This window comes from Dromiciops gliroides, chromosome 2, assembly GCF_019393635.1.
Source record: "Dromiciops gliroides isolate mDroGli1 chromosome 2, mDroGli1.pri, whole genome shotgun sequence".
Taxonomy (NCBI): domain Eukaryota; kingdom Metazoa; phylum Chordata; class Mammalia; order Microbiotheria; family Microbiotheriidae; genus Dromiciops; species Dromiciops gliroides.
This window is the reverse complement of record NC_057862.1, coordinates 406318125-406340435: the sequence shown is the minus strand read 5'-3', so window position 1 is coordinate 406340435 and position 22311 is coordinate 406318125. Positions and strand designations below refer to the sequence as shown.

General features: G+C 39.0%; 1 protein-coding gene across 1 annotated transcript in view; it reads right to left on the bottom strand.

The window, feature by feature from the left end:
- The window catches only part of LOC122738984, a 76681-nt gene that overhangs the window by 12770 nt on the left and 41600 nt on the right, over window positions 1–22311 (bottom strand). The window contains exons 2-7 of the mRNA XM_043980855.1: window positions 21381–21446; window positions 20529–20821; window positions 19867–19909; window positions 15247–15314; window positions 6471–6545; window positions 3–88 (exon numbers count right to left, since the gene is read on the bottom strand). Of these exons, the coding sequence (XP_043836790.1) occupies window positions 3–88; window positions 6471–6545; window positions 15247–15314; window positions 19867–19909; window positions 20529–20821; window positions 21381–21446 (631 nt within the window). The remainder of the gene's footprint in view (window positions 1–2; window positions 89–6470; window positions 6546–15246; window positions 15315–19866; window positions 19910–20528; window positions 20822–21380; window positions 21447–22311) is intronic.

Genomic DNA, 22311 nt, shown 5'->3' with positions numbered 1-22311 from the left:
ACCTTTATGGGAATATTGGTATCTCTCATAGTTATCTTCACTTCCTTTAGAATAATCATACTCTTTCCCCAATAATTCTTCAAAGTTACTGTACAAATGAAAATAAAGTATTTTGTTCACGTATATTTTTCACGCATTTCAATTAACAGCAATTACCAAGGTATCTTAATACTAAATAAAACACAAACCACAAAAAACCCTTTTAGCTTTAAAAAAACATGTAAATGAATGCTACATTCATCTAAAGATAAAAGTTCAGTCTATTATTTCATTCAACAACCATTTAAGTCCATGTGCATGACATGCCAGGAAAGATAGAAAAATGAGATAAGTTCACGTCTCTTTCCTGTCATTAGAGTCAGCCTGATGTCTCTTCAGCACTGTTATTCTCTGCCATACTGCAATTCAATTGCAAGGCCCTTGAAGCGAAAGTCCAAAAAAACCACATCTAAATGACACATGAGCCATTTTTACAACATATTTTCTAAAGTTATGAGACAAGAACCTGGAAAAGATGCTTACAAAAAACAAAACATAATTTCACACCTGAAGGATCTTAACTGGATCTTCATGCAAAGGAAGTGGAACATAAATTCCTAAATTCCAGTTAACCAGAATGTAGGTCCATGAGCAGAGAAACCTGTATATTACAAGTGCTTAATGAATGTTTATTGAATGAATGAATACAGAATACTCTGGAAACACAACAGCTAACATGGTAATCAAATTACTTTTTATTTCTAAAAGCATAACTGAAAGGAGTATTCAGATACATAATGATCTATATTATCCAGGTTAAAGAGTCCCCTTTCCTGTGATTTAATATAAGCTGTAACCCAATATGACAGTATTTCCTTACCAGTAGCTATAATGTGGACCAGTAAGTTAGTCCACAAGGAATATCCAACTAGGTGCAGACCCCAAAGAAGGGAGCAATTAATTATTTTCTCCAAAGATAAACAAGCCTCTCTGATTTTCCTCTTTATTATAGTTATCACACTCAAGTTTTCTTAAAATACATACAGCTGAAAATCAGCACCAAGCAGTCAAGACAATATCTTAAGTGTTCCATTGGACACATAACATGTTTGCATTGATATTCTGAATTAGTGTTTCTGGCTGGCAACTTTTTTCACTACCAATCCTTTTTAATTCCAAAAACCTAGAAAACTACATCCTATTCCTCCCTCTTTCATCAAAACACTCTCCGGGGGTTCCAGAGGACAAAGCACAATATACAGTAGAGAATTAGGATATTTATTTTGCTTATCTTCAGTATAGTTTGCATTGGGAAACATTGCTCTAAAGATTGAGATCTTTTGGTTAGGAACCAACAAGGAAGAAGTAGAGAACCCTACACATCTGACTTCCACTTCCATTAAATTATGACAACATTGTTTAATTCTATATCTTTCTTTTAGAATATTGGTCTATCCTCTCCAACCCTTCCTCTGATACATGTAACGAATTCAGTAAGCACTGAAGTGTTTACAATGTGCGATGCACTATTTAATAAAAGTGCATTATGGGGCAGCTAGGTAGCGCAGTGGATAGAGCACCGGCCCTGGAGTCAGGAAGACCTGAGTTCAAATCCGGCCCTCAGACACTTGAGGCATACTAGCTGCGTGACCCTAGGAAAGTCATTTAACCCCAACTGCCTCACCCCCCCCCAAAAACCAAAACAAACCAAACAAAAAAAAAGTACATTAGAATAAAAGAATGAAACAAGACAGTCTTTGCCCTCAAGGAACTTGAAAACTAGTAAAGAGGCTCAAATAATCTGGTTTTTGCTGCCTTTCTCATACATAACCCTATGAAAGAAAATGATTCCATTTAAGGTCCCTATAAATTTGCCTTCTTTCCTAGGACAGGATGGTGATAAAACTCCCCAAATAAACAGAGTGAGCTGATGGATCCAAGAAGCTAGAGTCTGAGCTGGTATTTAGTTGGCTCTGGACAGACTTCACAGAAGTTGATAAAGAAACAACATAATTCAATATTATTCAACAGAGACTCTAGATATGATTTACTAAAATGTTACCTGAAACTAACCTCTATCAACAGTAACTCCTGAATTTTATACTTCCAAACATTTATACAATCAGAAAAACATTTGGTAATTTTGAATTATTAATCTAAACAGACACAAATCTCATTTTTAATGCAGGTGAGATAAATAGTTCTGTCAAAATCTATATAAATTCAGAAAGATAAGGAAGAGGAAAAAATTGTTTTGTCTTTGTATCAACAATGCCTTGCACATAGTAAAGCACTAATAAAATGCATTTTTTTTAAATGACACATGGACTCAGGAAAATGTTCCATAAAACTGCCAAATGTTGCTACACTTACTTAATTGATAAAATAAGAACTTTATTACTGAGGGCCCTCATTACTACTTAGTAAGACTCTGACTCACCTCTTGCTGACTCCTCATCCCACTGTCCCAAATGACTTTTCTTTCAGTTTTATTGTTTTTTAAATTTCACTGTCACTTCCCAATAACTCACCTCCTCTTCCTATCTCCTTTGTAATAAATAAGTACAGTTAAGAAAAACACCTTTAATCCTCTACCAGCACCAGGAGAGAAGAGGCTTCACCACCAGTCCTCTGAAATTACACTAGATCACTGCACAGATTAGAGTTCTTAAGTCTTTCATTGCGGTTTTCCTTTATTTTATTGTAGTCAATTCCAAAGTGACTATTGGGAAATTTCTTCACTTTCCTCCAGCTTCCCTTTTCTTTCTTTTTTTAAATTTACTGGTATCCTTTGTTTTTATATCACCTTTTTATCCAAGTATCTCTCTCCTCCCCTACCTACCCAAAGAACTATGCTTAGTAACAAATACTAAAAGAGAAAGAAAAAGCAGTACAGCAACTAACCAAAACATTAACCCAGTCAGATAGAATATGCAAAATTCTGTACCCACACTCCTTGCCTCTACAAAGGGAGGGACTTTCTCATTTAGGCCCAAGCTTGGCCCATGAAAAGTACATAGCATTTAGTTTCCATTTTTATTTGTTCATTCCATTTACATTGTGGCAGTTGTTATTCTGGTTCTTCACTTTGTAGCAATTCATGTCTTCCCATGAATCTTTATACTCTTTATATTCATCATGCTTTTTTTGGTGGGATTTGCTAAACCATTCCTCAATCTACTTTGTTTCCAGTTCTTTGCTATTACAAAAAGTATACTATGAATATTCTGACATATATGTGTAAGACCTTTCAGCCTATCTTTGAGGTTATAGGCATTTTATTTTAGTCTCATGTATTTGGATACGTATGTCCGTGTCTGAGTGTGTGTGCATACACACATGGGGGTGGGGGAGAAGGAAAAGGGGAGAGAGAGAGAAAGAATGCAGCTAGGTGGCACAGCGGAAATAGAGTACCGACCCAGGAGACAGGAAGACTCATCTTTCTGAATTCAAATCTGTCCTCAGACACTTACTGGCTGTGTTGACACTAGAAAAGTCACTAACGCTGTTTGCCTCAGTTTCTCATCTGTAAAATGAGCTGGAGAAGGAATATTCTAGTATCTTTGCCAAGAAAACCCCAAATGAGGTCACAAAAAGTTGGACAAAAAGAGAGGGGGTGTGTGTGTGTGTGTGTGTAAAATCCCTAATGGCTTTCTGGAATGGTTACAATCCATAGATTAACCAACAGCGAAATTGTCACGCTTGCCTTTCCCTCTAAACACTGATTATTCTCATCCAGTCAGTCATCCAGACTATCTACTAATGCTGCTGCCCCACTTCCCCTTACCTGAAATGGACTTTCAGACATTTTGTCTCTAATTCCTGGGACAGTTAATACATTCAACTTTTGTCCATGTCTAGCCTACCCCACATTGCATTATGCCTCACTTTCCACCCAACCTGGGCCCTCCTGCCTTGCCACTGTTGCAAGTATTCTATCCCTATTCTACCTTGTGTTCTGGACATGGTAATAAGGGACAGACTCACAGGTGAGCCCATGCCACAGGGTGTCATTTCCTTGATCACTAGTATTGACATGTCATTATAGATATAATTCTATCATCTTGCTTTTCTTCAGAAAGAAGATGCAGTGTAAGCGCCAAGGTGAAAGCCACCTATACTAAGTTATATTAGGGTCAACACAAAAAATAACTACCACCACCAATACTATCATTGCTTCTAAAAAGGATATGTCAATCAGCAGCTGTCCTGAGATTCAAATGACTATCCATCCCACTGACCCCACAAAATAAAGCTTCCTTCCCTGCCCACTACTCTCCTATATGTTTTATGTCCCCTATTTGAATATGAGTTCCTTATGGGAAGATACTGTCTTCCTTTTGTATTTGCAGTCCCAGCACTTAACACAGGGCCTGGTACATAGTCAACACTTAACTAATTCATTTAGTTTCATCTTCTGCTATCTTTCTGGAGTAGAAGGTAAAACCTCAGAGCTACTTTGGTTTGCATTTCCCTAATCATTAGTGATCTGGAACACTTTTTCATATGCTTAATAGTTTGTAATTCTTATTTTGAGAACTGTTTGTTCCTCTTTCCTTATACACAGCAGATAATTTCACTTCCTACTTTACTGAGATCAAGAACCACCCAAATTGCTTCACTTTCTCTCCCATTTACTTCAAAATTGTTCTGTATCTTCAACCATCCTTTCTCTGAGGAAGTAGTCGGTCTTCTTTTGCAAAACTTCTCCCTCCATCCATAGACCTGATGCCATCCCTTTCCCAACTGATAAAACTTGTTCTATAAAAAGAACTCATATTTATTTACTGTTTGATATGCATGATTTCCTTGTATTCTCACAATAATGCTCCAAGGTAGATAATGATGACAACAATAACAGTAAACATTACATAGCACTTTAAGGCCAAATTTGCAAAGAGTTTTTCAAATGCTTCCATATTTGATCCTCACAGCAACCCTGGCATTACATGCTACAGAGGGAGAGGCTGGGGGAAATAAGTGACTTGCCCAGAGCCACTTAACTAGAATGTCTGAAGCATGACTTCCTGACTCCCAAATCCAATGATCTACCCACTAGAAAAGTTATATATTTTATCACTACACAGACTGGGGAAGGTGTCACACCACAAGTGGCAGAACCTGCACTCCAGTCCAGCCTCTACTGCCAAACTCCATGTTCTTTCCACTGAACTACGATGCCTCCTTTGTCAGTTGTTCTTTCTCGTCTGCAAATTCTGTATTTCCCCTGCTTTTGGATATTTGTTCTTCCAGCTAAAAATTTCCTCTTCTATTAAAAAAAAATCTCCATCTATGCTACCCTCTCACAGTACTCTCCTGTATTTCCTGACTGGCTTGTTATTGGGACATCATCATTCTGCAAGATCCCATCAGACATTACTTCATCACCACCCTCTGTCCCTCTGACTAGGAGGGAGCTGAGCTCCAAAGTTCTCCACCTTTTCCTCCATGCCTCCTCATCAAGCCCCTTCCATGGTTCCTCCTGCCCCTCCCCATTTTTCAGCTCTTTTGGGAGGAGAGGGGTAACATCCCCACCATTAGATTGTAAGGTCCTTGAAAGCAAGGACTGTCTTTTTTTTTTTCTGTGTATCCCCACAATTTAAGACAGTATCTGGCATATAGTAAGGGCTTAATAAATGTTTATTGACTAGCTGAACCCTTCATCAAACTTCTAAACTAATGCCTCTTATTTCCTTTCTCATCAGTTACCTAAAAAGGTGCTTTTTCAAAGAGATTTTCAATTCGCTATATTTGATAAAACTTGCTACTCCCTATTTTTGAAATTTCTTTCTTTCCATGACAAAGTAGATATTTCCCAAGGTTCTGCTCTCTGCCCTCTTTTCTCCTTCTATTCCATTGTGATTTCATAAAATTCCACAGCTTCAATTATCATCTCTAAGATACTGGCTTCCAAATCTACTTCTCTAGGCCTGAATTCTCCCCATACTTTGGTTCCACATTTCTAACTTCTTGATGAATATCTTTACTATTTCACTGACACTTCATCAATCTCATCATCTCTCACAAACTATTCATTCATTCAATATGTAATGAAACCTGCTGTATGAAAAGCATTGTGCTAGGCTAAGTTCCTTGCTTCTATACTGACACTATGACTTCTATACTGTGTTCTTCCAGACACAGTGGAAACCTTACAGTTACTTCTAACTCTGCCCATTAACACAGAGATTAAAATTTAGACATAGGTTATAAGTGTCTTTTCAAATCTTCCACTTCATTTATTTCAACAGTTTTTAGTTATTGCAAGCCAAAAGACAAAAAGTTCTTCCCTAAGGTAAAATTAAATCAGGACTTGTGCTTCCATTGGCATTCAACTGCTGATATGATGAATTTCTTTACATAACCCAAGCTATTCACCAAGTAAGCAGCTAGTACTAACATTAATTGTAATCAAAACAGAGTAGACATTAAGACATATAAGTAATTTCCAAAACCTTTAGCAAATTTAGTCATTTTAATAAAAACTTTACCTTTTAGTGTCTTCACTTTCCTTTATGTGACCATCTCCAGGAGAAATGATCAGATGGGGTTTATAAGGATTTATGCTAAAAATATACAAATATAATAAATGCAAAGTTATATACAGAAGGCATTTTACCCAAACATATTGGTTTTCACATCTCTAATATATACAATGAAATCACAGATCCAAAGCTACAAGCTGAATTTTCCAAAAATAGTTCTCTGAAGATCAAAATAAAAATTATTCAAGTTCTTCCATTTAAATTCCTTTTTATTTTGTTACTATATTTATACAAGTGCTTTAGTGAATTTATCATAAGGGAAGATGTATCAGTAAATATTATGAAACATTGCAACTCACCAAGAAGTTGTTTTGAGAATCAAAACTAGAAATTTCAGACTAATCTGATTTCTTCAAACTACCCTAAAAATAATCAAGTACAATACTGGTCTTAATATAAGATGTGCCTTTCCAAGAAAATATGGCTAATATTTTCAACTAGTTGCACCAGAACTACTAATAAAGGTTCAGCAAAATTAATTAACACTGTTTTATCTATTTGGAAAAGGTATCTGACATTGGCTATGAGATTTGTGAAAGGAATATATTCAAGAATTAAAAAATTAATGCTAAGTAGCGTTTATGTCTTGGTATAGACCAGGGGACTTGAGTACCAGTTTTTTGTTGTTTTTTTTTTTAGTGAGGCAATTGGGGTTAAGTGACTTGCCCAGGGTCACACAGCTAGTAAGTGTTAAGTGTCTGAGGCCGGATTTGAACTCAGGTACTCCTGACTCCAGGGCCGGTGCTCTATCCACTGCGCCACCTAGCCGCCCCAAAATTTACGCTTTCTTTTAAAAACTGGTACTCAGGGGCAGCTGGGTGGCGTAGTGGATAGAGCACCGGCCCTGGAGTCAGGAGTACCTGAGTTCAAATCCGGCCTCAGACACTTAACACTTACTAGCTGTGTGACCCTGGGCAAGTCACTTAACCCCAATTGCCTCACTTAAAAAAAAAAAAAGCATAAATTTTAATATACCACATAGATTCTTTGTGTTATATTGCTATGAAAATACCCAAGTCTACCCCAAACCCCCAAATCTTTTTTTTTTTTTGCTCGGGGCAATGGGGGTTAAGTGACTTGCCCAGGGTCACACAGCTAGTAAGTGTTAAGTGTCTGAGGCTGGATTTGAACTCAGGTACTCCTGAATCCAGGGCCAGTGCTCTATCCACTGTGCCACCTAGCCACCCCTAAAAACCAAGTTTTTTCACAATGATTTTTTTCGGGGGTGCGGGGGAAATGAGGGCTAAGTGACTTGTCCAAGGTCACCCAGCTAGTAAGTGTCAAGTGTCTGAGGCCTGGATTTGAACTCAGGTCCTCCTGAATCCGGGGCTGGTGCTTTATCCACTATACCACCTAGCTGCCCCCAAAACCCCAAATCTTAAAGAATGATTCACTAGCATTGATGTTCAAACTTTACCTTGGTATTCAAGGTTACCCCATGTATCTTTTAGATTAGTGGTGTCAAACTCAAACTGAAACAGATCCCTGCCTCCAGCATACTGACTTAGAAAACCACAAATTAATGTTATCTATGTTGTACTATACTTCTTTATTCTGTTAAATCTTTCCTAATTACATTTTAATTTAGTTGAGGCCTTCAGCTCAGCAGGGAGTTTGACACTTCTACAATAAACCAGTAATCTCTTAACTTTTTTTCATTAACCAAAAAATGTATTAGCATGAATCCCAATGTGTATATTATTTCATGATGAATTACATACATATATTAATAATTATATACATTATAAAATTTTAAAGTTGAAATTTAAAGTGGATGAAATAATATTTGATGCTAGAATCAATAAAGAACCACTGGAGGGGCAGCTAGGTGGCGCAGTGGATAGAGCACCGGCCCTGGAGTCAGGAGGACCTGAGTTCAAATCTGACCTCAGACACTTAACACTTACTAGCTGTGTGACCCTGGGCAAGTCACTTAACCCCAACTGCCTCACTAAAAAAAAAAAAAAAAGAACCACTGGAATTAAGGGCTGACTAGGTCAGACCTGTGCTTTAGAAAAATCACTCTGGTAGCTTTAGATTGGAGAGGGGAGAGACTGGAGGCCAGGAGAACAATGAGGAGGTTATTTTAATAGTCCATGTAAACTGATGAGGACCTTAACTGTGTGAGTAGAGGCAAAAGTATAGCTACAAGAAAATTTATGGAGATAGGAATGAAAGACTTGGCAACTGACTGGATGCATGGGGTGAGTGAGGAGTTGATGACTTTGAGAGTGAATATGAAAGAATAGAAGAATTTTAGTCCCCTCCCATGTTAAGTCTAAAAGTGAGGCTGAGGGAAAGAAGACAGAGCTTATGTAATGCTGAGATGAATATCACAATTCTTTGATTCTTGCTTATCCTATGATATAATAAAGGTTCACCTGAAATTAATCCATTAACACCCCTTTCTCTACTTGGAAAAAAAAAATCTGACTAGAAAGTGAGAGTTATAAAATTAAGAGGTTCATAAATAAGTCTACTGACAAAAAAGGAGGAAGGTGGGTCTCTTATCCATCACTGCCCAGGAGTATTCTGTCCCTAAGTGATGAGGTAATCTAGAGGGTAGGAGTTAGGTATGTTTGGGGGAACCCCACAGTGGCTTCCCAATGGTACTTTTAAACCTGGTGCTGTGAATACCTGGGAGGTTGGGAATTTGTACAGGGGAGGTCCGAGAGATAAGTGAGGGAGTATGGGGGATTGGTTGGTTATGTTGGAGATAAGCTATTGGTTATTTCAGGGAGGGTGGAATGCAATCCATCTACTCACCCACCACTCACTGGCTGACGACGTACTCCTGGGGGTCAGACTAAAGTTTCCTCAGGCTCCCATTTTATAGACAACAGCTTTCAACTAGAAATTATTTTCATGCTCATCCTTATGCCTGAAATGACTTCCTTTATTTTTCTGCTGCATTTCTTTTAAAATCCAACCCAAATACCATATCCTCCAATTCAAATTCAAACATTTACTAAACATCTACATTCCACACTGCACTGGGATTCTACTCAGTCAGTTAACCTTCATCCACCACAGTCTCATATAACATTTTGTAATTTTTCTAATGCACCTAAGTTTACTGGAAATCCCACTGATCATACAGTTTATATTTTGAAGGTAAGTCTTAGGGAGGTACCAGAAGCTCAGAGAGATTAGTTGACTTGACCATGATTGACTAGTCTACCAGACTTCTAAATCTGGTACTCATCTACTATTCAAGACTGCATTTCTATGACACATCCCACCTAATAAAGCATAATCTCTGGATATCTTGTAGCTCCTAGCACAATGCTCAATTGATTTTCATGCTTTAAGTCCCTCCCCACTCTGATCCATCCTCCACACAGCTGCCAAAGTGATACTCCTAAAACACAGGTCTCTCTCTCCTGCTCCCCAAACTCCAGTGACTGCCTACTACTTGTAGGGCAAAATACAAAACACAAATTCCCTCAACTTGTTTTTTTAAACCTACTTGGTCCCTGCCTACTATTCAAAGCTTATTACACCTCACTCCCCTTTCAGAGCACTCCGAATTAGCCTACTTGCTGTACCCTGTCTCCAGTCTCCATGCCTTTGTACAAGCTGACCTCTAGGCCCAAAATGGATTGTCTTCTTATCTCCACTTCTTTAGCTTCCTGCAAAGCTCAGGTCCAGGGCCACTCCCAGCCCCATGAGGCTTTTTCTGATAAGTCTCAGCTGGCAATGCCTTCCCCCAACCTAATCAGTATTTGTTTTATATACGTTTTCTGTTTACTCATATGTGGACATATTGCTTTCCCCAACATAGTGAAAGTTCACTGAGGGAGAGTCTACTTTTGTCTTTGTATTCCTCACACAAAGCCGTTCCTTGATGATAGCCACCTCTTGACAGAGAGGTGATGGACACAAGATGCGGAAAGAGCTTTGTGTACATTTGGCCATGGGGCAGATTCACTTTTCTCAGCCATGCTTATTTGCTAAAAGATATTTTTTTTCCCTTTCTCTCAGATTTTAAATGGTGGTGAGGTGGGGGAGAGGTAGCAATAGCAATTGTCAAAAAGAGGGCCACTGAAACCTTTCTTTAAACAAAAAAGCACAGAAAGTTCATAGGAAAGACAAACAAGCAGGACAGTTTTGAAAGTAATGTGTAAAATTTATACTTTTTAAAAAATGAAGCAGTATGAAATGGAGATAAACAGTGTCAAATAGAATCCTTTTTTGTGTTTTGCTATGGGTGTGGCAATGCTCTTTTTGTTGTTTAAAGTTATGAATATTCAAAATATTTTAAAAGTAGCTAAGAAATATTTGTGGATCTTGATGCTTTTGATTTTGTTGGGCTGAATTTATCTTAAATTAACCAGGCAAACAGCTTAAACTGCACAAATAAACAAGTGAAACTAAGAAAATGCCTAGTCCAAACTGTTATCTGAATGGAAAAAGGGCAAAACAAGAATTCCTATTGGCAATCTGGACTGACAGGGTTAAAGAGTACCTGGAAACATATTCTTCTACAAAAAGGATAAGCACAGATGCTTGATTCAGCCCTTCTCTTGATTACAGTAGCCAAATCTGAAGACTAAGAGAAGGCATTAGCAGATGGTTCGAGGTGCATAAGTCAAAAGGAAGCTGTATTTGCCTTCCTGAGCTTCCTTGCAAATAAGCCTGACTGATGCCAAGAAAGCCAGCCGGCTCCAAGGAAAAAAACAGCAGGATATCTGGAACCCAACAGTCCAGCAAAAGAAAGGAAACTTCAAGATACAACTACCTGCAAAGAAAGAGAACGTGTTGTGTCACCCACAAACAGAATGCTTTGCCTCAAACACCTCCTAACTGGAGGGGAAATTTTTGGTCTGCCCAAGCCATTTATTTAAGCAATGCTAGAACTATAAACTCATGTAATGGAAAACCTGGTAAGAACTAGTCATATTCAATGATTACTCTGACTAAGCCACTGAAGAAAAACAACTCACTAATGCACAAATGAACTCCTTCTGGGCCCTTAGCACACCTCAACCAGCTGGACAACAGACAGAACAGGTCAGAAGGAAGCATGCCACATTCAAGGTCAAGGGCTCTGAAAAGCAGTCAGCAGACAACTACCTAGGATTCTGGAAGAAATACAAAGAAGTTTGACTCTAAAACATCAATTTGCAGGTGTGAAATGTGATGGGTGAGAGGTTAAGAACTAATTCATTAATTATAATAAACCAAAGTTTATGTTGTATGAATGAACTAATAAACTGTTCTAGCAACTCTAAGAGTGAAGCCAAGCTATTGATTCCTGCTTAGACCTGATAAAAGGTACAAAAGGCTATTTAATATGAAATTATGCTTGCTTAAGTGACTTTCTAGAAAGGATTTCCTATTTGTCTTTATCTAACCACTGTAATTTCAAGCAAAAATCTATAAAAAGGGCTACCAAAATACTATAACCACAATTATAAGTGTAGGCAAGTTTCTAAAAGGATCTGTCACCCAAAAGATGTTAGGAACACTGAGAAAATATTATAACATTTTTAATGTTATGTCTCAATTACCCCCAACTCATTAAATAGTCTATTAAATCCTCATCATGTGACCCACTGAGGAGAAATTTTAACAATAAAAAGATTTTTAAAAAATTCATTCTTAAAAAAAAAGTGCCATTGTTTCTGGTTTTACCTGAAAACAATTTGAATTTTAAAACCTCCCTAGGGAAATTTGAATCAGCGGACAAAAATCGGAAAGAAGAGTTCATTGGTTATTTCAGTAATCTAATAAAATGCAAAAGTTACTCAAATGGAAAATTTTAAATGTCTCATCTCAAAATAATCCAAGGCATCAGAAACTCAAATAACAGGACCAAGTGTTTAACTTTCAAATGCTCTTTGAAAAACGGACCAATTTATTATCAAATACAACAGAGCCTACATATCAAGTTTTAGTTGGACTGGGCCTTAAAGATACTTTTTGTACATAAGGAAACTGAGGCATAGAGAGATAATGGGGTCACAAAACTTCAAAGCTAATGATCAAATATCTAATTCAACCCTTTTCCTTCTAGAGATGAGGAAACTAAGGCCAAGAGAAAGACAATAACTCCCTTAAGGTGCCATAAGTAATAACTGGAAAAGCCAGGTGTAAAGACTGCTGACTTAGATGAAGAATTCTCCACTACACTGCTATCCCAGAACAGAAGAACCCGAGCCAGAGTCTCTACACATAACCCTTGACTCACTTGTCAATTTTTCAATAATTGTCTTAGTAATCAGGCTCATTCATGACCTTGGAATCCTGTGTGTTCCTATTTCACAGGACTGCTGTAAAGATTAGGCTCAAAGAGGGTTTCAAGTTTTAAATAACAGAACAAGTAGCAAGTAAATAATAGCTATCATTTTAGCACTTTCTGGTTTGCAAAATGTTTTCCATATTAACTCATGTGATTCTTATAACAACCCTGGAAATAAGAGCTATTATTTTCCCAATTTACAAATGAGAAAACTGAGGGGGTTGGGTTGTTAAGTAACACTGGTCTGAGGCAGAATTCTGATGCAGACCTTTTCTGATTCCAAGTTCAGGGCTCTCTCTGGTTCAACACCTTACTGCCTAAATGTCAATCATCTATACACCTATTTGTCTAATGATGGACTGTCAAAATTCTTCCTTTCAAAATAGCACACAAAAATATATACAAAATTACAAGTCAAATCAAAATAAAAATTAAGGGAAATCGCACAAATTCTGTTCTAGACTAAAACTAATGTGAACTCCAAACACGAAGAATGATGCTGGAAACTTCTGCAAGGCAAAGGAAATATGAAACCCATAGAAGCATCAAAAAACCCCCAACTTGTAAAAATAACATCTTTAAAGAGTTACAGAAAAATCTAGTGATAATTGTCACCGTCTCTGAAGAATGATAGAAAGAAAACAACACTGAACTATAATGAAACAGTGATATTTTTCTACACCAAACAAGGACAACACAACTGCCATCTCTGCATATGCAGGCTTCTCTCAATCTTTTCAGGTTCCAGAGCGCTAGCTCCAGGACCAGAGAGTATTAATGAAAAGCTTCAACTAGATAGGATGGAAATTTATTTTTTATCTGAGAACCAGATTCTTTGAATCACATTTTGGAATGACAGCTGTTTGGTCACGCTTCATCTACTGAGATTACCTCAGTATCAATAGAAACAGACTTTTTAAAAAAATTCCATATTTGAGTTATACCAACAAAGAAAAAAATTTCCCCCAGATGTCTCTTATCAGACATGTTTAGATGATTTATGAAAAAATAAATCTGTTCACAGCTATCATTTTTCAGATAGAGGTTCTAAAATTCAGGGACTCCATGGTTTACCAGAGTTTTGAGCCACCCTTTCCTTCTTTGACGATGCATCCTAAGCTGTAGACCATGATAGCAGAAGCTACTTTGACATACCATATGCTCTCAGCTACTATTAGGTAACCTATGATTTTATTTTGAGAAAATGTAATAATACTAACCATAGTCACTTAGTCCGAACACCTCATTTTATTTTTATATATGAGGGTACTAAGGTCCAGAAAGGGTAAGTACCTTGCCCAAGGTCACACAGCTGGTTAACAACTGCACTATTAGAACCTAGATCTTCTGGTGACTTTGCAGAACCTGAGGTTTACTGGTACGGACACAACACTGGGTTCTAAAAAGCAAAGCAAACAAAGCATGAGCTCCGGCAGGTCTTCTCATGAAGGAAAGGTTAAGAGAACACAGAAGACCAGCCTCGATGATGAGATTAGCCTCCAGGCAATTGGACGAATTTTTCAGCTAAGGCAACTCACCAAACTGATCTAAAATATAGAGGAGTTGTGGAAGGAGTATGCACAGCAAGGAAATCTTACTTTAATGAAGTATAATCCCAGGAGTATAAAACACAGCACCTAATCTTAAGTAATCTTCATATTCACTGATGGTTGACTAATCATTAGGAAATCAAATTTACCTCATTAAAATGACAAATAAAGATTACAAATAATAACCTAAATTTTGACTTGTATTTAAAATAAATACTATTTTAAGAAATGGTATGAGATATTTGGCCTAAATTATATTACTGCAGTTTCATGCCAATCTGTTATACTATCATAGCCACAACCATGAAAAACCCAAAGCACAATCAGTGATTCTGAAAAATTTAAGTAAGAACTACTTTATAAAACTGAAATCTGTCAAAATTATCTAGAGTAAATGCATCCATTAAAAGGGTTTAACAGGTATGATTCATAAAAGCAGGCATTTCATTTATCCAGCACTATAAAGGGACAAGGTATTCCATGTTAACTGAATTTTCCATATAACTGAAGCTGTAATCTACTTTGTTGGAAGGTAAACCAACAGATCTTTCAAGTATGAATAATCTATAATGGGCTTGGAAACTAGTAAGCAAATGTGTAAAAACTGTCTCTAAAAATAGATTCTAAGGGGTTCTAGGAGTTTAGTGAACGGAGTTTGTGATATGTACACGACCACAATCTGGAGAGCTGAGGATGCCAAATGTGACTATCTGAAATGAAAGACTGGGCATATTCGAAGACTTTTATACACCCACATAAACTCTAAGTCATTCCTTCAATGACAACTTTCTCTAGGGAAAACCTTCACAACTAAATAGCAGTGAATAACTCTGGAAAACAATATTGACAATTCACCTAATTTGACTAACCTGTTGAAATTCTAATGAAATACAGCTAGCACAAATATTTAGGGGGTATTTTACCTCACCTTTTATCTGCAGCACATCTTTGAGTATGTCCTCTGTTAACCTTGACCCACGAAGACATTTTTAAATCCTACAACAATTAATTCAGGTTATTTGCCTTCAGGATCAAAATGATTAAATATTTTCACACCACCATTTGAAAAGAGAAAATTTCCCCAACAAAGCCAGGTTTTCCATTAATGACAGTCAATTTTTAATTAAGTATTGTAATAGGGAAACAGCAAAATTAAAATCCACAGATAATATAAAAACTTCATTTATAAGCTATTAGGTAAATGAAGTCATTTTTATTTATTAATTTTTTTAGTGAGGCAATTGGGGTTAAGTGACTTGCCCAGGGTCACACAGCTAGTAAGTATTAAGTGTCTGAGGCCGGATTTGAACTCAGGTGCTCCTGACTCCAGGGCCCGTGCTCTATCCACTGTGCCACCTAGCTGCCCAAATGAAGTCATTTTTAAAGGGAGGACACCAGCTTTGAAAGAACTGAGGTGTATATGAATGAATGAATGAAAAAATGAACGAACAAGCATTTATTAGACACCTACTAAGTGCTAGGCACTGGGAATACAAATGCAAAGATAGCTCTGGCCCTCAAGGAGCTTAAGCTCTTTTTGTTTTGTTTTTAAACTTTACTTTTTAAATTCTGAACTTAATTTTATTTGTTGAAAATAAGCATTTTCATATGCAAGGTAAAACAGAAAAAGAGGACAAATCTCCCGTTAAGCATATAAATTCAACATGTAACTTTCAAAGCTGTCTAGCCCATGAGCGTTTCCATCTGGATTCCTTTCTGTAAAGGAGCTTTTATTCTTTTAAGAGAGAATATAGACAGGCTGGCCAAGAAGGAGCACTTTGATCCTGAGAGTTACAGGTGAACTAAGCCATAAGGAAGCAGACCCAAAAGAAACAATGCCAAAGTGGAGTGGATCATGAGGGCAAGATGGCAGTACCCAATGGTACTAGGTATAAGTAGGGAAAGGCAATGGGTCACAGTAGATAAAGAATTGGCATTGCAGTAGAAGGTTCCCCACCCTTGATACACACTGGTTTTATGATCTGGGCAAGTCCTTAATCTCTCAGGGCTCTAGGCAGCTCTCTGTTAGTAGAGGGAGCTTCCTCACTCAGGAGTTCCCTATACCAATGAAATCACAAGTCCGTTCCTATTCCCAGCCCAATCTATCCCCTAATATAACACACTACTGACGTCTCCATACCCAGTGCCTTGAACATCATAGGTACTTAGTAAATATTTGCTGAATTAAACTAACTTGAAAAGGGGCCTGTTACATACTTCCTAGGATGTCTGGGAAAGGAACACTAACCTTTAAAGGAACAGACCAAACTAAGCCTTGATTGCTTTCTTTCTTTCTTTTTTTTTTTTGGCAGGGCAATGAGGGTTAAGTGACTTGCCCAGGGTCACACAGCTGGTATGTGTCAAGTGTCTGAGGCCAGATTTGAACTCAGGTCCTCCTGAATCCATGGCTGGTGCTTTATCTACTGCACCACCGAGCTGCCCCCGATTGCTTTCTAACATATTTCCCTTTCACTGATATTTTTAATTTTATTTCAGCAAAAATCATCCTAGCTCAAACCTTTGATACCTTTTATTCCTGAAGATGCTGTTGCTGCTGGATTTCTCTCCTCCCTTTTGGTAAGAAAGCAGGCAGAAGTCTCCCTCCACCCTTGTCTTTCAAGCAAACCCTAGGGTGCGACAAGAGGTGTTAAAAGATGGTCCAGTGGGGTCTACAAAGAACCAAGGTAGATTCATTTACATCTCTGAGTTAACTGTTCAATATCCTCCAGCCACAGAAAGAAAGCAGGCTTATACTAACTGCTCCTAGAGTGTTCTCCTGTATGCATTCCTGGCCAGCCCCAAGCTTCCAGTCACCAGGAGAGTTGAGCCACTACACAATTTCTCCCCTTCTTTACTAGTATTAGGTTGATCTTCATTTTCTGTCATTCCTTTCTGAGAACATCCCACTTTGGGGGTTTATGTTATATTCATGCCTTCTGAACTTTTCAAAACACCCCCCCCCAGTTCAGAATGTATGTCCAACATAACCCACTCCACAAGGCTTTCCTTGACACAATCTTGTAAACTTGGCTGTGCAAGAATTATCATCTCTATTGACAGAGGACATTGAGACCAAGGGAAATAAATTAGGTGACTGTGCCAGTCACTTAGCAAATAGTTAAGTAACAAAACAAGAACCAGGTATTCTGCATCCGATGGAAAAACACTAAATTTAGAGTCAAAGGACCTGGGTTCAAATCCAGGACCTCCTATGTGATGTTGGGCAAGTCACAATCTCTATTTGTTTCAGTTTCTTCATCTATAATGTGAATGGTTCCCAAACTACTTTTGAATGTTAGGATTAGTCCTTCCCCCCTCCCCCTTCCCTACCCCTTTTGGGACAAGATCTCCCTATCTCATCCAGGCTGGAAATGTAACAGTCATTCACCAAGCTAAAACCATTACTGACAGGCACATTAGCTTTGACCTGTTCTGTTTCCAGCCTGGGCTGTTTCATCCCTATTTAGGCAACCTGGTAGTCTCCTCCCTTCAGGGGACTTACTAAGGATTTAGTACATACACTGAATCAGCTTTAGCCCACTGCAGCTCAGAACTCCTGACCTCAAAAGATCCACAAGTCTCAACCTAACTGGTAGTAGGGATTAAAGGTATGTGTTTTCGATATTTTTTAACATAAAATATTTCCTGGACCTAACATGATAATAGTTGTACTATTAATATTACGTAATAGCATTATGTAATCAACAAATACATGATGAATGCAACACTTTTAAATGAATGTATATATTGACAAAATTTAAATAGTAACGTGTATAAGACATTTATCCCGACTGTAGAAGGTATGTTTGCTTACTTATGAATTCACGTTTGGATTCACAGGAGGAGAAAAGGTTTAAGCCCAAAACTGAGAACCTGTAGACCAGAAGACCTTTGAGCTCCATTTTAGCTTTAAATTCTATGCCCTTATTCTTCTCACTAGACATGTGCCTCCCAATATGAATCTAAAACGGAAGAGACCAATCTCCTATGGCCTCTGCTTTCACACCACAAACTAATTTCTATTGCAGGCCAGAACTGTCAATCAACAAAACATTTACTAAGTGCCTACTATGTAGAGAAGTCCAAGAGCCTTTCTACATCTCTGCTGACACAAAGGAGATGATAGCAATCCAAGTTAAGCACTTGTCAGCACCTCTCAACGAGGCCAGATGTCACAAAGAGGCAATATGGGAGAGGAAGGGAATATGGAAAAGAAAAGGAAGAAGAGAAGAAGGGGGAAAAGAATGGGAGAAAATGAGAAGAAAGGTTGATATGGAAATAATTATTTTAATTCACTGATACATGCAATGAATACAAACTAGAAACATTACAAAGTTTCTTCAATTAAATATATAATTGTTTGAAAAGGATCAGCCTAGACAATCACAGAAGAAAAACAAAGTAGATGTTGAACACATTTCCCCCAAAATTACACATGTACATAGACAAACAGAAAGATACTGGACAAATACTACAGATAGACGATAAATTGGAGGTGGGCAGCATGGTACAGCGGAAAGAGCATTTGGCCTGAAGTTAAGAGGACCCTGGCAAGATACAATTTCTCCCTGGGGCCTTTTTTTTTTTTTTTTTGCTATAAAACGATGGAGTTTGATTCAAGAGGCCCCCTTCCAGCTCTAGATGCACGATACTCCTTCCACTCCAGACAGCTCCACAGCCCCTTTTTAGACAAGAGACCACATACAGCCAAGAGAGGCTCAACCCTAAAAAAGTCATCTACAAGTGGTACTTTCACTTCCTCTACTCTCACTTTCTAAAACTTCTGAAATCTGGCTTCTAACTTCATCACTCAACTGAAAGTTATTCCTCCAAACTTACTTATGCTCTTACTTGATCTCCATTCTCAATCTTCTTGATCTCTCTGCAGCATTTGATGCTGACCACTTTCTTTCTCCTCTCTCAGGGGTTCTATGAACTTTTTTTGGTTACATTTTGTTCACTGTTTTAAAATCTAATTGAGGGGGAAGGCAGCTAGGTGGTGCAGTGGATAAAGCACTGGTCCTGGATTTAGGAGTTCAAATCCTACCTCAGACACTTGACACTTACTAGCTGTGTGACCTTGGGAAAGTCACTTAACCCTCATTGCCCCACAAAAATAAAATTAAATAAAGAAGAATTGGTTTGATTTGTAATCCGACGTATTCTTTAGGGAGCCATAGATTTCATCAGGCTGCCAAAAGGTTCCACAATACAAAAAAAGTTAAAGAACCCTTTCTAGATGCTCTTTCCTAGGTTTTCTGTGACTAGGATGCAGCGGTATACTGGTATTTGTAAAATATTAAAATCAGTGGGAAAAAGGCCTTCACTGTATTGAAAATCCTTTCACCTATTTGAACTTCAAATCTTTAAAACAGAGGCGAACAGAAAAGTATCACTAATGCAAGTTGTGTTCTACAGCAGGTTTACACAGGACAGACAAGAGAGGCACAAGATGAGATGTGGAGGGGAGTCAACCATCCCTCGTGGAGGCGTCTACACACTGATGAAATCATCGTTTGATTGTAATATTGTTGCTGTTCAAACTCACGTTGCTATATGGCTTTGTGCTCTCCTCACAACGATCCTGTGAGCTAGGGAGTAGGAGAGAAGGGGAAGAGAAGAAATGACTGAGGGGAACGAAGCAAAAGGTGGGAGGAATGCTGGGCAAATGCAAAGTGACTGCGTGTAAAAGGCGGGGACGGCAAGGGAAGGAGCAAACAGGGAAGGCTGAGAGGGCAGGAGAAAATGAGGTGAAAAGATGGAGGGAGAGAGTAAGAAAGGAAATGGGTGAAAGGAAAGGGTTAAAGATGAGAGGCGGGGGAAACAGGTTGGGGAGGAGGATGGGGGAAGAGAGGAGATGGGAGAAGAACGAGGGGAAGGAGAGGCAGGAACAGAGCTGAGTAAATGGAGAAAAGGGAGGGAAAAGGCGTGAGAATATGAGAAGGCGATGGAGGGATCGAGGCCGGGAAGAAAAAGAGAGGAAGGGCGTTAGAGTGGGGCAGCTGCGGCCTCGGGGGCTGAGGGTGGGGGTAGAACTCCGGCCGCCGTCGCTGGACCGCCCGAAGAGGCTAAAAAACAAAGGGGGAGGATGCGGAGGCGGAGAGGCCCGCGGCCGGCCCGCACCGAAGCTCCAGGCGGAGGCTGAGTCTGGGGGCGAGGCCGAGTCCCGGACAGGGAGGTGTATCCCAGGGAGGAGGCGGCTGCACTTACCGGAGCGGGGAAGTGGCGCTGCCGAGGCGTCCAGCTCCAAGCCTCCCGCTGCGCCGGCCTCCACTCTCACATAGGGGCCGCCTCCACGTCCAGGCCCCAACGCTGCTCCCGCCCCCCCACCCCCCAGCTGATGCCGTGGCTCCGCTTCCGGCTCCGGCCCAGATTCCGGTTCCTGTTCCGGCTGGGTACTCCAGGCTCCGGCTCATCGCTCCTGGAGACGGGCGTCTTACTACAGAAACGCCACCAGGACGCGCAAGAGAGCGCCCTCTGCCAGATCGGAGGCCCAGCTCAGTCTGAACAGGGGTGGGGATTGGAGAGAGGGGGAAAGGAAAGAAAAAGAGGGAAAGGAGGAGAGAGAGAGGAAGGAGAGAAAGGGAGAAAGAAGGAAGAGAAGGAGGAAGAAGGAGGAAAGGGGAAGGGGAGCAGGAGGGGGAACATAAGGATGAAGGATTAAAGCTGGAATCCAGGGATTCTTCACCTTTTTCATATTAGGTACCTCTTGGGCAGTCTGGGGAAACTGATGGAAACTGCAGAATAATGTTTTCAAACACATAAAAGTATTACAAAGAAAATTAATGGTAATCGAAATATACTTATTAATTTATTTTAAAAACAAATTCAAGGACCCCAAGAACACACACACACACACATAGACATACATAGACACACATATACATATATACACACATATACACATATATACATATTGTGAGGGAAAGGGAATGGTGCACTCTCAATAAGGATATAACAGTCACCATTCAAATACTCCTCTGGACCTGTTTGAGGGCAAAGGTCTCAGTCCCCCTCCTTCCCCTCCAGCAAATAAGATCACATGGTTCAAGTAGCCCTGACCTGGTCTGGACTGTGTCCATATAAGGGAAGATTGAAGAAATGTCCCTGTGTCACCTTCCCCATTGGCTGAGAACCCAAAGAATAATTATGGAAATTAGAGTTAAGAATACTGCCTTCCTGGGGCCAGATAGGTGGCTCAGTGTATGGCCCTGGATTTAGGAGTTTAAATCCCATCTCAGACACTTAACACTTACTAGCTGTGTGACCCTGGGCAAGTCACTTAACCCTCATTTCCCTGCAAAAAAAAAAAAGAATACTGCCTTCCAGTTAGATAGTTTTTTGTAACCCTTGAGTAATCCACCAGTGAAGAAAAAGGGAAGGGTCCATTTGTGTTAGGGACTAGGGGTTAAAACGGGGTGAGTCCCATTCTTGGCACCCACCAGCTGCACACCAGGTTGTCCATTCTCATGAGAATGAGAATAAATGAGCCTTTGACACATCACTGCCTCTGAGTTCCAGAGAATTATTGAGGAGTCGTTTCCCTCTCACATATATACACACATACATATGTATTATTCACATGCACATATATGTATGAGTGTATACACACATATAAACATGGCATTGGAGTTGAGGGAAATCATTTAATAGCTCTATACATACATATATACATAAGCAAATATATGTGTATATATTTAATATCTGTACACATGATATCTACATTTTGTATATAGGATCTTCATATATGTATATCTATACACACATGCACATGGAGTCAGTCCTCAACATTCTTGTGTTTAACTTTCACAACTTCAAACATTTGCATGATTTTATTAGTAAGTTCATTCACACTTTCCTGTTGGCAACCAGACACATGATATCATGCAATAGATTTTTTAAAATGAGAGGCTTGACTCCCATAATTTTGTGGAGCAGATGGTATCCTACTAAACACGTGACTGGTTTTGTTCACCCTACTATTATAAAACGT